Source organism: Brassica napus, chromosome C4 (genome assembly GCF_020379485.1).
Source record: "Brassica napus cultivar Da-Ae chromosome C4, Da-Ae, whole genome shotgun sequence".
Lineage (NCBI taxonomy): Eukaryota > Viridiplantae > Streptophyta > Magnoliopsida > Brassicales > Brassicaceae > Brassica > Brassica napus.
In genome coordinates this window covers 53,037,112-53,052,169 of record NC_063447.1, presented here as the reverse complement: position 1 = coordinate 53,052,169, position 15,058 = coordinate 53,037,112, and the positions used below count along the sequence as shown (strand labels likewise).

The window sequence follows — 15,058 nt, the reverse complement described above, 5'->3', positions numbered from 1 at the left end:
TGGAATGTAGCTTGATATTTTATTAGTCCGTGTATAGTTCAAAGCAGTCATGGCTCAATAGATGTTTTGTTACAAGTTTCAACCTGAAACTTTCTTAGTCCTTTTTTTACCCCTAGGCATCATCACATCAATGGACAGGGCTCCCCTGTTTTTCGTGAGTAAAATAGAGCTCATTCTTGTTCTATAAGCTGAGCAGTTTAGGCAATATTCTTTGCCCTAGTGTTGAACTGCACGTTGAATAAGATGTTTAAATGTAGAGGGAATAGCTGAACAATTAGTTTTAATGGCAGCCAATGTCAAAGAGAATTTTAACGAAAGCTACCTCATGTGACACAAAGTTCAGAGACTCAACATAACTACTACGTTGGTGATATACACAGACTTTATGTTGTTAACAAACCAAAAGCTGATCGATGGTATATCCTTGCTAGTTTTTCTGGACGGGATAATCATCTTGTACATGACAAGATTTAAAAATATATTAAAATAGCTTTCAATTATTTGATTGGATAATTTAGTCATTTTATATATACAAAAGGGTAGTTTTCAAAAAAATTAAATAGTAGTGTAGTTTTCAAATTTGAATCTCATATAAATGTATTTTCCCAAATTTCCCCCAGAAAATATATAACATGTTAGATTCGATAAAAAAAAGTTTAAATCTGTTGAGTCATTTGATATAACCGATTACTAGGTAATAATTGCGCCTTGCGCGGCATATGATTATTAGTTTCGTTATTTTTTAATAAGAACACATTAAATCTGTTTAATCTAGATATCAGTTCGGTTTTAAGTTATTTTTTGGTTTTTAATCTCCTAAAATATAACTATTATTTTTAATTAATATTTATTTTGGTTTATTCGGTTAAAATATTTGATTTTTTTAGTTTTTTTTTGGTAAAAATAAAAAATTACTACTATTTATTTATTTTCATGCTATGAATTTTAGATAGTCGTCATGTCATGTCGAACCAATGGTTTCATATCATAGTTGGTAAACGGATAATAATTCAAGAAAAGGAAAATAAAATTATTAAAACAAATCCTTTCACTACAATTTGGTCGGTAACGAAAGAAGCATTAAGAAAAAAATATTTCAACTTCCAAAAAAAAAAAATACTTCAGTTGTGGTAAATATTTAGTTACAAGGTGCTCACTTCAAGGTGCGCATGTATGTGTATGTAAAAGTATATAAAAATAGTTGACAAATATATAAAGATATTGTTAATTAATATTAAAACATTTTTGTTCAAAATAATACATGAAAGATAAAATTAAAATTAATTAAAAATTAAAAAGGCCTTGACATTAGTGAATTTTTTTCATATACAAAAAAAAATTGTATCTGTAAATAGAGGTGGACAGATATCGAATATCCAGATATTTGGAGGCATTCATGTCGATTCAATTTTTAGCCATCTGGATAGCCGGTGACTCTGATATCCGAAATGATTTAGAATTTTAAAGAATATCCTATTTGATCCGTAGATAAAATAAAATTTTAAAAATAATTGAAAGTTTTAATAACAACATTTTATTACAAAAATAAAATATTATTTACTTTTAAAATTTTAATACTTAATATAATAAATTTAATTCATAAAAATATTGTAAAACTTATATAAACTATAATATATACATAACATATATATATATATATAATTCTGTACATATATGTATATATATACATATAACAGATCGAATTAGATATCCGTTCCTAAAAATATTGGTATTTATGATTTGTTTTTTTTTATATTGTATTTTAGTATTTGATTTGCTTCGTAGAGTTACGAATATCCATATTTTTTGGTTCAAATCAAAACGGATAACGAATCAAATTTAAATATATAAATATTTTGCCCAACTTTATCCGTAAACAATAAAAATAATATATATATATATATATATATATTAACTTTTGATTCGTTATTTGTTTTGATTCGAACAGAAAAATCTAAAGTTTTATCGGAACCATGCATGTGAGTTTTATATTAAAAAATACAAAATATATAGCGTGAACACATTTATGAATATAGTATGAACGCGTTAGCATACTTATTATCAAATCATTGTGAGACTGTCACGTGTGTATTATAGTGTGAATGCATTTATTACAATGTTTCTCATTTAATATATAAGGGATTAAACTAGAATAAATTGATTATTCATTTAATATTTAGTCACAACATTTTTAATAAGTCCAAAAAAACATAAGATGGTAATTTTAAATATCATTCTATTTTAATAGATTAGATATTTTATAAAATATATATATATATATATAATCACGTAAATTTCATTTTCCCCCTAAATCAGGTATTGTCATGCATTATACCATGGCGACATAACTTTTTGTGTGTCAGATTGGCAATTGTCATGAGGATCTTATTTAATTTGGGGTCCACCAATTTTTTTAATTTTAATCTAATAATCATAGATGTATTTAACTGAAAATATGGGCATGAAAAGAAAAACATGGGCATGAAAAAAGATTCCATGTTTGGTACGTGCAATCAGTCTTTTGAAATTTAAACATCCCATTCGGTATTTCTACACATATATATAACAAATAAGACAACCGGTCTTGTGATTATGAGTCACTTTGTATCACAAAGTGTGTGTCTTTTTTTTCGGATAAACTCAATCGGCTGATTCGATCGGTCCAAAAAGAACGCATTTAATGCTATAGAATAAATTAGCCCGAAAGCGTATCACATTTTCCGATCCGAATTTGGAATACATTCCGACTAATGCTAGAGAGTGGACCGATCATCTGTTGCGGTTCACCACTTTGACTGAAGCTCAAGTCCAAACTGGTTAAACAGCGATAATTTAGTTTCTAGAAGAAATTGAAGTTAATAACTGATGTAAGCCCAAAAAAATTTCCGCTATTAATATTTCAATAAGTAAGTATTATGAGTCACTTCATTATACAAAAACATGCAAAACTATTCTCAACTTTTACTATGACCCATTCAGTATTTCAATAAGTAAGTATCTCAAAATCGTGTAATAAAGAAGTGACTCATAATTCAACCTTTTGTTTTTGTATGATTTGGTTCTATTATCATCTTTTATTATTTTTAGGTAAACGAATAATCCTACAAAATATAAAAAAGGGAAATGTATGATTTGTGGAAAATACTCCTATTAAAATAATAGCGGAAATGATAAAACTAAGTAAATAGGAAGCGTACGGTAGTCGGTAGATGGAGTTGTTGATAACACCAAAGGGGCAGAAGTTTTTGGACTCAACTTTATGAGTGAAAAAATTGTAAATCGGGATCAGTCCAGAAAAAATAGAAATTGTAAATCAGGACAATATAGTAAATCATTTGATAGGCACGCGAGATTCGTCAGAGTCGACAATAATTTTCTCTTCCTTTTATTTTCACTGATATTTCTTACTTCCATGTCTCGTTTATACTTTCCTTTTATTTTTCTCCTTTTCTATTTTATCTCTACGCCAAAAACGTTTTCATAACTAGCTTGATACAGTAACAGTGATATACACAGAAACAAATCAACTCACCCGACACATATTGAATAACTTTAATATTAAGCAAATGATATTCGTTCACTGATTTCATTCTAAGATCATAAAGTATAAATGTTTGTTTTTCACACAACATGCATTTTTTATAATCCGGAGGTCTGCAGACCGAAGCTCGACCATCTAATTCTTTGGAAGCATGTTCATCGGCACAAACTTGGATTTCTTTTTCTAAACGTATAGAGCTCACTCATCCAGTCCGTTGAGTAGCAGAGAAATACTTATCTTGTTAGAGCAAATATCACGGAATCCTATCGCTTAGATTCTATAAAAAAAAATTGACTGAAGATTCTATAACTTGTACGGTTTAATATCATATGATGACTAATTGACTATATCCTAAATGTTAAAATAAGTGACAATATATTCCATAAGATTCTTCCATATACTATTAAGAATGGATGCATGATGAATTCATTGTTGATGAATGTTGTTATATCAGAATTATCATGTAGGCCAATGATATAAATGAAAGGAAATTAATTTTGATTTGAAGGATACGTACCGTTGAAATATCTGACATACTTTATTTAAGAAATACCGGTATTGATCACGTTTGAAGAATTTTCAAGTAAGACTTCTCAACAATGCTATTCTAAAATATATACAGTCTCAACCTGATATGATAAATGGTGTCCAGAAATAAAAATGAGTCATGTTTGTCCAATAGTAAGATGGATTAAGATATGATTAAGATATCTAATTATCTATTTAATTGGTAAGTACCTTTCAGGGGGTTTGCTTATACGCAATTACGTGGCTGAAAACGGTTTTCAAACGGAGGAGAAGAATGCAAAATTAGCTGATTTTTTGACTAAGATTTGAGTAATTATACAAATAAAATAACCCTCAGCCTGAGGGCCTTTGGCATTAAAAGTACTTGTAAGAGTATTTGCCAGCAGATAGATCTAAGGACCATGTCCCAACAAAGTCAAACCGAGAAAAACAAACCGAACCAAATATGAGTTAGTGTATGAGTTTATTTGGGTGTTATTTATTTAATGGAGGGTTTAGTTTAGGAACAATTTGCTTGGTTAAAGTATAAATACTTAAGCAAATCTCTATGATATTCTGGCAATTAAATCACTAACAAATTAATGCTGTTAGTTTTGGACAAAAATATCTCTAAGAATATAGAGAAAACAGTCTAAAACCTTCCAATTTACATAACAACTAAAACAATTCTCAACTTTAAACCACATGAAATCCGTGAAAATGCATTGTACCTATAGTTTCTCTAAGAAGCTCATTTGTCGAGACTAGTTATTTTTTTAGACAGAAAAACTCGTCAGTAATTCTCGAAACACTGAAGAATTTTCGACAGACGTATTTTTTATGGATTTTCGATGAATTAACCAAATTGTAACACACGTATTCTCCTCTCTCGAGACGTCATGTTACTTACGGTAGAAAATAATCGTCGGAAATGCATCACTAAAATTTCCCCATGGACAAAGGTGGTAAAAACAAATTTCCCAAAGGTTCGTCTAGAATTTTTTCAATAACTGCAGTTTTTCAGAAATATGCCCAACAAACATTTCCTAGTAACAAATTAATTGGTACTCCGTCGGTAATGCTTTCTTCAGGAATTCGTCAATTTTTCTAAACAATTTTTTTTTTTAAATCAAATATTTATATTTAAATCATTAATAAAGACAATCAAAAACTCATAATTTGAAAATTAAAATACATAATTAAAATTCAATTACATAAAAGGTTTCATAAAATAAAACTAAAATTTGATTATTATTTTTAAAATAAAAATACCTACAAGTTTTCGTTGAATCTCTGTCTCATCGTCTCGGTAACCTTTTGGTTTTTAGCCAATTGAGATAGAATCATTGCATTTTGGTTCTCTAGCGCCACGATCCGCTCATCTTTGTTCCTTAGTTATTCCACAATTTTGAGATCAGTAAACGGAACCTGCTCCACGACCTAACCCAACCAACCAACCAACCTTTCTTCTTCAGAACTGCCTACGTGAAAAAAAATAATTAAAATGAGTACAATACAAGTGAACTGAAATATTTTAAAACATATCTCAAGAACAAGGTTGTTGATTTGTTCCCAAGTCAAACTGTTGGATGCCGAAAATCCATCTTCCGACGTAGAAGCTTGGATAGCAAGAAAGTTAAATGACTTATTCTTGGATTCACTCCGAGGGTATACCTCTCACTAACTAATAGGATTGCGTTATTTCATATTTGATATTTTTTAAAAAAGGAAAAAAAATATTATCAAATTATATTATGTTTTTAAAATTAAAAGGTAAAAAGAAATAAATAAAAAAAATAGTAGTAATTACAAAAAAAAAAAAATTCAACGTTGTCAGCAAAACATAAACCCTAAATCATAATCTCTAAACCCTAAATCTTAAACCCTAAACCCTTGGGTAAACCCTAAACTCTAGGATAAATCCTAAACTCTAAATCAAAATCACTAAACACTAAAACACCCAAGGGTTTAAGGTTTAGGATTTAAGGTTTAGGGTTTAGTGTGTTAGTGTTTTTTTATTTAGAGTTTAAGATTTATCCAAAGATTTACGGTTTACCCAAAGATTTAGGGTTTACCCAAGGGTTTAGGATTTAGGGTTTAGGATTTAGGGTTTAGGGATTATGATTTAGGGTTTAGTGTTTTGCTAACGATGTTAAAAAAAAAAAAAATTAATTTTTTTTTCTGTAACTACTATTTTTTTTTTTTAATACATAATATAATTTGACAATATTTTGTTTCATTTTTTAAAAGATATCAAATTTAAAATAATAAAATTTTATTGGGCAGTGAACCTACCGAGAATAACTCAAGTTAAATGCTTTAGTTGGTCGAGACCAATTGGATGACCTCTCACATAACCGGATCCTGAATTAGGCATGTCTGTTTGTTAATGTATGCCCTCTTCAAGAACATTAAACTGTCCATAAATCACCTTCATTCATGTGAAGGCAAGTTTTGTCTAGACCCATTTAATTTTAAATAGTTACTACATCTTGACCCGCACGACCGTGCGGATTTTTAATACTAAAATTTTTTAGATTATGCAATAAAATATATCAATAAATTTATATAATTTGGTGTTATATATTATCTAATTTTATAATAGTATCTGTGTGGCGTATAATATTATTACTATAAAATTTATAAATTTTGTATCTTTTTAACAAAATTTATATTGAAAACATTATTATGTAACAATATTTATTTACATAATTTTTTATTTCTAAATTTGAAATATATGTGGAAATTAATTTAATTTGAACCTACGTAATAGAGAATTTGGTATATAATGATTAATTAAACCAATTTAGTATAGATGTTTAAATAATAAACCGATTTGGTTTTTAACTCAGGGGAATGCACAAACGTAAATAACAGTGGACCAAAGTTTTATATATACGATATAAATAAATATCAAATGTTTCATCAGTAAAAAGAGGTGTAAATTAATTATATTACATGGTAAAAACATTTAAAAGTATGATTTCTAAGTGGTCTAAATTAAAAACAAAAATCACATATGAAATAAGTTATAATTTTTGTGCTAAATAGATAAGATATTTTATTTTTAAATTAGAAATAGAAACGAATATTTATTTTTAAAAACATCTTTTAAAATATTTCTTAAACTTAATTTTAAAAGATTAAATCAATTTAAAATTGTTATTATCATTAAAATATTATTAAAAAGTATTTTATATAATTATTAATTTTTGTGTACAATCAAAACCAAACTAAAATTTAGTTTCTAATTATACTTTGTGATAATTAAAATTTTAATTAACTAGTTCCAAAAATATATTTTAAAAAGATTCTAAAAGATATTTGAAAGATTTTGTTAGATAAATAGTTTAAGATATTTATTAGTGTTTCAAATAAAATAAAGATACTATAATTAAGTTATGTAAAATTTAATAAATTTTTTAGGATGGTCCAAATAAAAAAAATCACACATGAAAAAAGTCATGACTTCGATTTTAATAGTACACATAAGTGTATTATATATATATGGTTAATCATAATAATTTCCGATTAATTAAGTTCAATTTTTTTAATTTGTCCGCAAACATGATTCACTTAATTGAGGATCTTTAGGTGATATATTCCGTGCATAATAATTATTATGATTATATTTTCCGTTGAAAACTGAAAGTAAAATAATTAAAGGTAAGAAATCAAACCAGTCAATCCCCAAATCTGCGCTAAAGAAGGCAAGTTTTGCTCGGACCAACCCGACCTGAACCGGGTCAACCCGAGCAGAGCTGTTTTCACTTTTCACCTATAACCGTTTCAGGACTTGTGACTCGTGATGAGTGCTTTCTCTCTCTACACACGACATCGTCTCTCTCTCCCTCTCTCTCTAACAACAAGTCCACGCACGCAGACAAGTTCTTCTTCGTCTTCTCTGTTAATTTTTCCATGCTTGAGAGTCCAATCTCCTGACCAAAAACTTCTCCCGGCCCAGATCAAGCGTTCTTCTCCACACATGAAAAGATGGCGAAAACAGAGCTAGCAAAGATCTTAATCGAATCAGTAAAAGAGATCGCTTCGATTTCAGATCACCGTCCACCGATGAAGATACACTGCGCCCATCTCTCCCGGCGATTAAAGCTCCTCCTTCCCATGTTGGAAGAGATCAGAGACTGCAAAAACTCTCTCCCTGAAGAATCGATGATGAAGGCTTTGCTATCTCTCAGAGAATCGCTCCTCCATGCCAAGGATCTGCTTATTTATATAAGCCAAGTCAGCAAGATTTACCTGGTGCGTGAAAACAAAGTATCTTTTGATTCTTGATGCTATTGTTTGTCGGGAATACAGAAGCAGATATGTTCTGTTTCTTTTTTTTTTAAAATGTTTTTGTCTTTATGATTCTTTAAGGTGTTGGAGAGAGACCAAGTCATGGTTAGATTCCAGAAAGTGACAGCTTTGTTAGAACAAGCATTGAGTGAGATTCCTTACCAGAGTCTTGAAATTTCAGATGAGCTTCAAGAACAGGTACATAGAGAGAGAAAGAGATTCTCTGTCTCTGATGTTTGGTAATTACATTTACATTTGCTTGTCTCTAACGGTCTTGAAATAATTATGGATTGAGTGCTAAATGATCAATTCATAACCAGAGGTCATTAATTCAACTGGAAAGAACCCATGCCATTGTGTCAGAGGTCCCCGGTTCGATTGACCGCTAAGACGAAACTAATAGTACATACTGTAATTTCGGACCTAATATTAGGTGATAACGGATTCCGAACATATGTTATTAAAAAAAAAAGGAATAAATGATCAATGCATATATACTTTTCTTAACCAATCTGGGGGTAGGCTTGAGACTTTTATCCGAGATCCGGATTCGATCCGAGATTCGATCCGGATCCGATCCGAAAATCCGAATATCCGGAGGGGCCGAATCCGGATCCGGATATCTTGATTTTTTAGTCCGGATATCCGGATCCGTAAGTTTTATTAATAACTATTTCAAAAATAGTAATATCTATATATAAAAATTAACTTTGTTTAATATATTTTCATTTTTATAATAGTATATGTAAATTTTATGTAAATTTTGTAATATTATACATAGAAATAATTAAAAACATTATATATTTTTTATTTATAAATTATTTTTAATATTTTATATATATTATTATTATTATTTTATTTATTTTAAGGATCCAAATCCGGATCCGGATATCCGTCGGATATTACAATTTTTAGAAGGATATCCGTCACCCGGATATCTGAGAACCCCGAATCCGGATAAGGATAATAAAATTATGGATCCGCCGGATATGGATCCGCCGGATAAGTATCCGGATCCGGATACCTTAAAATTGCCCGGATATCCGATCCGTCCCAGGCCTATCTGGGGGTCGATAGTATATACATATTAACCACTCAGATTTTTGGGAGTCGTGGCCAATGTTTCATTTGGCTATGTCCACCGGCCTTGTTCATGACCACAACTTTGCTTCTACTTAATTGTAGGTTGAGCTTGTTCTAGTTCAGTTAAGAAGATCGATTGGCAAAGGCCGCGGCGAGAAGTACGATGACGAGCTGTATAAAGACCTTCTATCTCTTTACGACGGTGCAACAGACTCTGAGATCCTCAGGAGAGTGGCTGAGAAGCTTCAACTGATGACTGTAACCGACCTTACGGAAGAGTCTTTGGCTTTACTTGACATGCTTAGTACCAGCGGCGGTGACGATCCTGGCGAAAGCTTTGAGAAGATGATGATGCTTCTCAAGAATATCAAGGACTTTGTGCAAACTTATAATCCTAACTTGGATGACGTTCCATTGAGATCAAAACCGTCGCTTTCTAAGGCACAAGATGAAGATGAGAAGAATGTTCCTGAAGATTTCCGCTGTCCGATTTCGCTCAAGTTGATTAGTGATCCTGTCATTGTTTCTTCAGGGCAGGTAGAGTAAAACATCGTCTCCCCTAATTTTTAATTTATCACAACTTTTGTTAACTCTGTCTTGTCTGAATTATTTTTTTTTTATAGACATATGATCGTGAATGCATTAAGAAATGGCTAGAAGAAGGAAACACCACGTGTCCAAAGACTCAAGTAACGCTAACAAGCGACACCGTCACACCGAACTATGCTCTAAGAAGCCTTATAGCTCAATGGTGTGAATCCAATGGCATCGAACCTCCAAAACGTCCCAACAATCCTCAACCGAGTAGTAAAGCCTCCTCCTCCTCTTCCTCTTCGACTTCCTTCTCACCTCCTTCTGATGAACAGTTGAAGATCGAAGCACTCCTATGTAAGCTCACTTCACAACGCCCCGAAGAGCAAAGATCCGCCGCAGGAGAAATCCGCCTCCTAGCAAAACAGAACAACCATAACCGAGTCGTCCTCGCTGCATCAGGCGCCATTCCTCTTCTAGTGAGTCTCCTCATGAACTTCGATGACCCCCGGACGCAAGAACACGCCGTGACGTCGATCCTTAACCTCTCGATATTTCAAGAGAACAAAGGAAGGATCATCTCTACGTTTGGAGCGGTTCCGGGGATCGTTCAAGTGCTCAAGAAAGGAAGCATGGAAGCTAGAGAAAACGCGGCGGCTACACTTTTCAGCCTCTCGGTTATAGACGAGAACAAAGTGACGATAGGCGCGGCTGGAGCCATCCCTCCGCTTGTGAACTTGCTGAGCGAAGGGTCACAGAGAGGCAAGAAAGATGCAGGGACTGCTCTGTTCAATCTCTGTATATTTCAAGGGAACAAAGGGAAAGCTGTGAGGGCCGGTTTAGTTCCGGTGCTAATGCGGTTACTAACAGAACCGGAGGGAAGAATGGTCGATGAAGCATTAGCTATATTGGCTATACTATCGAGTCATCCTGAAGGGAAAGTAGTGGTTGGAGCGGCTGATGCTGTTGCCTTTATGGTTGATTTTATTAGAAGCGGGTCGCCGCGGAACAAAGAGAACGCAGCTGCGGTGTTAGTCCAGTTGTGTTCATGGGATCCGCAGTATTTGATTGAAGCTGAGAAGTTAGGGGTAATGGGGTGTTTAATAGAAATGGCTGAGAATGGTACTGACAGAGGGAAGCGCAAAGCGGCACAGTTACTTAACTGCTTTAGCCGTTTTAATGAACAGCAGAAGCAGTCTGGTTTGGGTGTAGAAGATCAAGTCTCTCTGATCTGAGGTTTAGAGGGTTTGCTTTTACAGTTTTTTGTTTTACATTTTTCATATTAAAGTTACACCACAAGGACAAGATTTTGAAACCTGTACAATGGAATTGTTTTTCTCTGTACCTCTCTCCAACTCGGAAAATAAATCACAACACAATCTATTGCTTCTGCATGTCTCAAAAACTTGGACTGCCTTGAGAACTCCTTTTGATCTCGTCTTGATGAACAAAGAGTATACTTGAGACATAACAACTAGCAATATGTGACTTATGTAAATGATCCAGAGCAGAGCCTGCCCTTGGCCCTGCCAATGAAGCGTGGGCTTCCGGCTGACTTATTAATTAAATAAATTCGGCTATAATTTTAACAAATATATTTTTAGTCTAATGTTTAAAGTTTAAGTTTATATTCTAAGTTAAAAGAACCCGGTTTCAGAATTGATCTACCTCATTTTTTTCTTTTCTTTTTCCTGAAAATTGGCCTCTTTTTAAAAAAAAAATTACTTTTAGCCCTATACACCCACCCTAGGACCGGTTCTGATCCGGATGGTGCAACTTCATGAACATGTCTTCATTTTTACTATAAGTTTTGGAAAATTTTAAATGTTATTTACATCAACGAATTCAGAAAAATGAGATTTTAGATTTAATGCAAAGAATAATCGCATTTAGGCATTTGTGTACAGCTAGGCATAAATTTCAAAGCAGATTAAAAGCACAATTGATATGAAATAAAGTTCCAGAATCTAACCAAACAGGCTAGAATTTTATGAGGGCCAAGTTTCTCAGTCACAATATAATCACATTAAGGGCTGTTCGTTTGGTTGCCGCAGGTACCGGCGGCAGCGGCATCGTCAACATTTTGCGTCAACTCTTGTTCGTTTCGTTGACGCAGGAAGCTGCGTCTGACGCCGCGTCCAAACGCCGCGTCCTGCGGCTGACGCCGATAAAACCTGCGGTCGTGATATTAATATGCGGCAGCGTCAGCGGCAGCGTCAGCGGCAGCGTCAGCGTCTGCGAAACGAACAACAACTGTCTTCATTGACGCTGCCGCCGCCGCTGACGCCGACGCTGCCGCTGACGCCGACGCTGCCGCTGACGCTGAAACCTGCGGCAACCAAACGAACAGGGGTTAAAAGTCACTCCAATTATCCCTTCCTTGGCGTCTTTCTAGCAAAATCTCCGCACACCAAATGTGTCTTTGTTCTTCTTTAGGGTCTTTCGGACCAAGTCTTTAAAAAACATAGACATATTTACCTTTGTAACTCACCGTGTTTGACCACTCTTAACGTCTCGTCACAGCCATAAAAAATGTGTTTTTTTTGTGGAATTCAGTTGAAAGTTGCTGAGTTGATTTTTGGTGAGATTTATTTGTTATATACTTATATATGTATAACTTTGGTTATGAAAATTACCTTTTCTAGGATAAATATCTTTATAATATTATTTAATAAGTTAGTTTTGAATGTGTGTCGCGCTCATGTTAATTTTTATGATGGTCAATTACCAAGATACCTTTAATGAATTAAACTATTATATCTCATTGTCATTATTAAAAACTATTTAATAATTTATGCCAATTATTTTTTTAGTTTTCTTTTTATGTTTTCCAAATAACATATATAATAAAATTAAATATTCATATAATAAAAATGAATACTATATTTACAAAAAGGAAAGAAAACATATTTTAATAAAAAAGAATATTATATTTACAAAAAGGAAAGAAAACTTATTTTATGAAAATATATTTTATATGTAGTGTGATTTCATAAAAAGGAAAGTTCACAAAAAATATTTTATGTTAAAAAATAATCATCTCTTTACAGAATAATATTAAACAACATAATATATATTAAATTAATAAAATATCTTTTACATCAATATATTTTCTCAGATTATTTTGAAAATTAATTTAAATAACATATACTAGAATATCATTGATGAGCTAAAATATTTTATAATTACTACTATTGAGACAATAAAATATCATTTTTGCAAATGCCTTTTTGTTAAATTTTAATTTTGATTACATTTTCTATTTTTATCAAAATACTTAATATATATATATATAAACTTTAATCAAACCTAAATACCCCTAAAACTTTAAGGCTTAATATTTTTATTTTTATTTTGATTTATCAAAAAAATTATATTTATACAATATGATATACCTATAATTAGAATACATAAACCAATTTAAAATTTTATGTTACGATTATTTAGAATGTTTTTAATTTATATTTTATACATCAAAAGTATAAAGTTACTTAGAATTTATAAAAAAAAAATATTCTGTAAATATTGATATTTGTTCATGAGTTTTAAAATTTTATTGGTAATGTGTTTATAAAAATTGGTACTTATCATCAATTCATATTTTCTACTATTTTTACAATGCTAAAATATCAAATTATATATAAGAATTTATGAAAGTTTATATACATATTTAATATATATGAAGAACTGCACTAATGCAATAAATAAAACTAATCAAATTTAGTTTAACTAGAATCAAAACTAATTATGCTCCAATTTGAAGAAATATGTATAACCCATAACTGAAACAATCTAAATTTTTATGCCCAAAATCAAAAGCTGAAGTAAAAAAAATCAAAATTTTAATCTATTTCAACACAAAAATACTATGATTAAACTTGGAAAAGTGGATACAATTCAATATACCCAAGTAATAACCAAGCTGATTAGATATTATAATATTCAAATTAAATGTCTAATTAAAATTCATATAATATTATTTAAAATAAATCATACATATAATTACAAAATAATTAAAATTAAATATTAATAATTTTATAATATACTTGTTTTGTAAATATTTATACCCGTAACTGAGTACGGCAAAATCACCTAGTATATTCTTAAAGCGAAAAGAATCGGATTTTGAGGCAACTGTAATATACAAACCATAAACGAGTATTTGCCTCAATCATTTTGGTTTCTTTGCTTTCTTCGAGTTTGATTTGGTTTGTTCTCAACATATTCCATTTGGGCTGAGAAATAGCAGACACGTGATAGTAAGCATCAACACCAGCAAAAAAGTTCTAGCTCATAGATCGCCAACTGCGTGATATAATCTTGGGAAGGAAGTAGCAAAAGTCTTTCAACAACCTAATGCAATTGTGGCTTAAGAGTTAGGATGATTAGAACACCCCGCAAAAGCATACTCTACCTTCATGGCTTCATCTTTATAGTTCTCAGTAATCACAAACACAATTATAGTAACTCGAATAAGAACACTTCTTATTAATCACTCTTGAGGAAACTATCTCAAAACCTCAAGCTCTCAAACTTCTAAACTCTTAAGTTATATCACAAGTTGATATCTCTTTATATAACACTTTAGATATCCTAAACTCATTAAGATAAACACAACACAATATTTCCTAAACTCATTAGGATATCTATTACTTGTAGCCTAAGTAACTTCAAGTTTATCCAACATTCTCCCCTTTAAGCTTGAAGTTTTCTTTCACTCCAATGTAGTCTCTCATTTCTCTGAATCTAATTCTTCCTAGAGCTTTTGTCAAGATATCCGCTTTCTGTTTATCACCTTGAACATACTCTACTTCAATCTGTCCATTCTCTACGCACTCTCTGATGAAGTGATACCTCCTGTGTATGTGCTTGCTCCTTCCATGAAACACCGGATTCTTTGTTAAGGCAATAGCAGACTGGTTGTCGATACATATCAGCACCTTCTCGCTTTGTTGATCTGTTATCTCGCTCAAGAGATCTTGTAACCATATAGCCTGCCGTGCAGCCTCAGTCCCAGCCATGAATTCTGCTTCACAACTTGATAATGCTACTACTTCTTGCTTCTGTGAACACCATGAGATGGGACTATTATCAATATAG

At 31.7% G+C, this 15,058-nt stretch overlaps 1 protein-coding gene across 1 annotated transcript; it reads left to right on the top strand.

Moving 5' to 3' along the window:
• Positions 1-7,514: 7,514 nt before the first annotated feature.
• Positions 7,515-11,302, top strand: LOC106381103 (U-box domain-containing protein 12). The gene is made up of 4 exons (XM_013820965.3): positions 7,515-8,308; positions 8,426-8,542; positions 9,530-9,964; positions 10,051-11,302. The coding sequence occupies exons 1-4, from the start codon at positions 8,042-8,044 to the stop codon at positions 11,191-11,193; spliced, it is 1,962 nt and encodes a 653-aa protein (XP_013676419.2). The 5' UTR covers positions 7,515-8,041; the 3' UTR covers positions 11,194-11,302.
• The last annotated feature ends 3,756 nt before the right edge of the window (positions 11,303-15,058 follow it).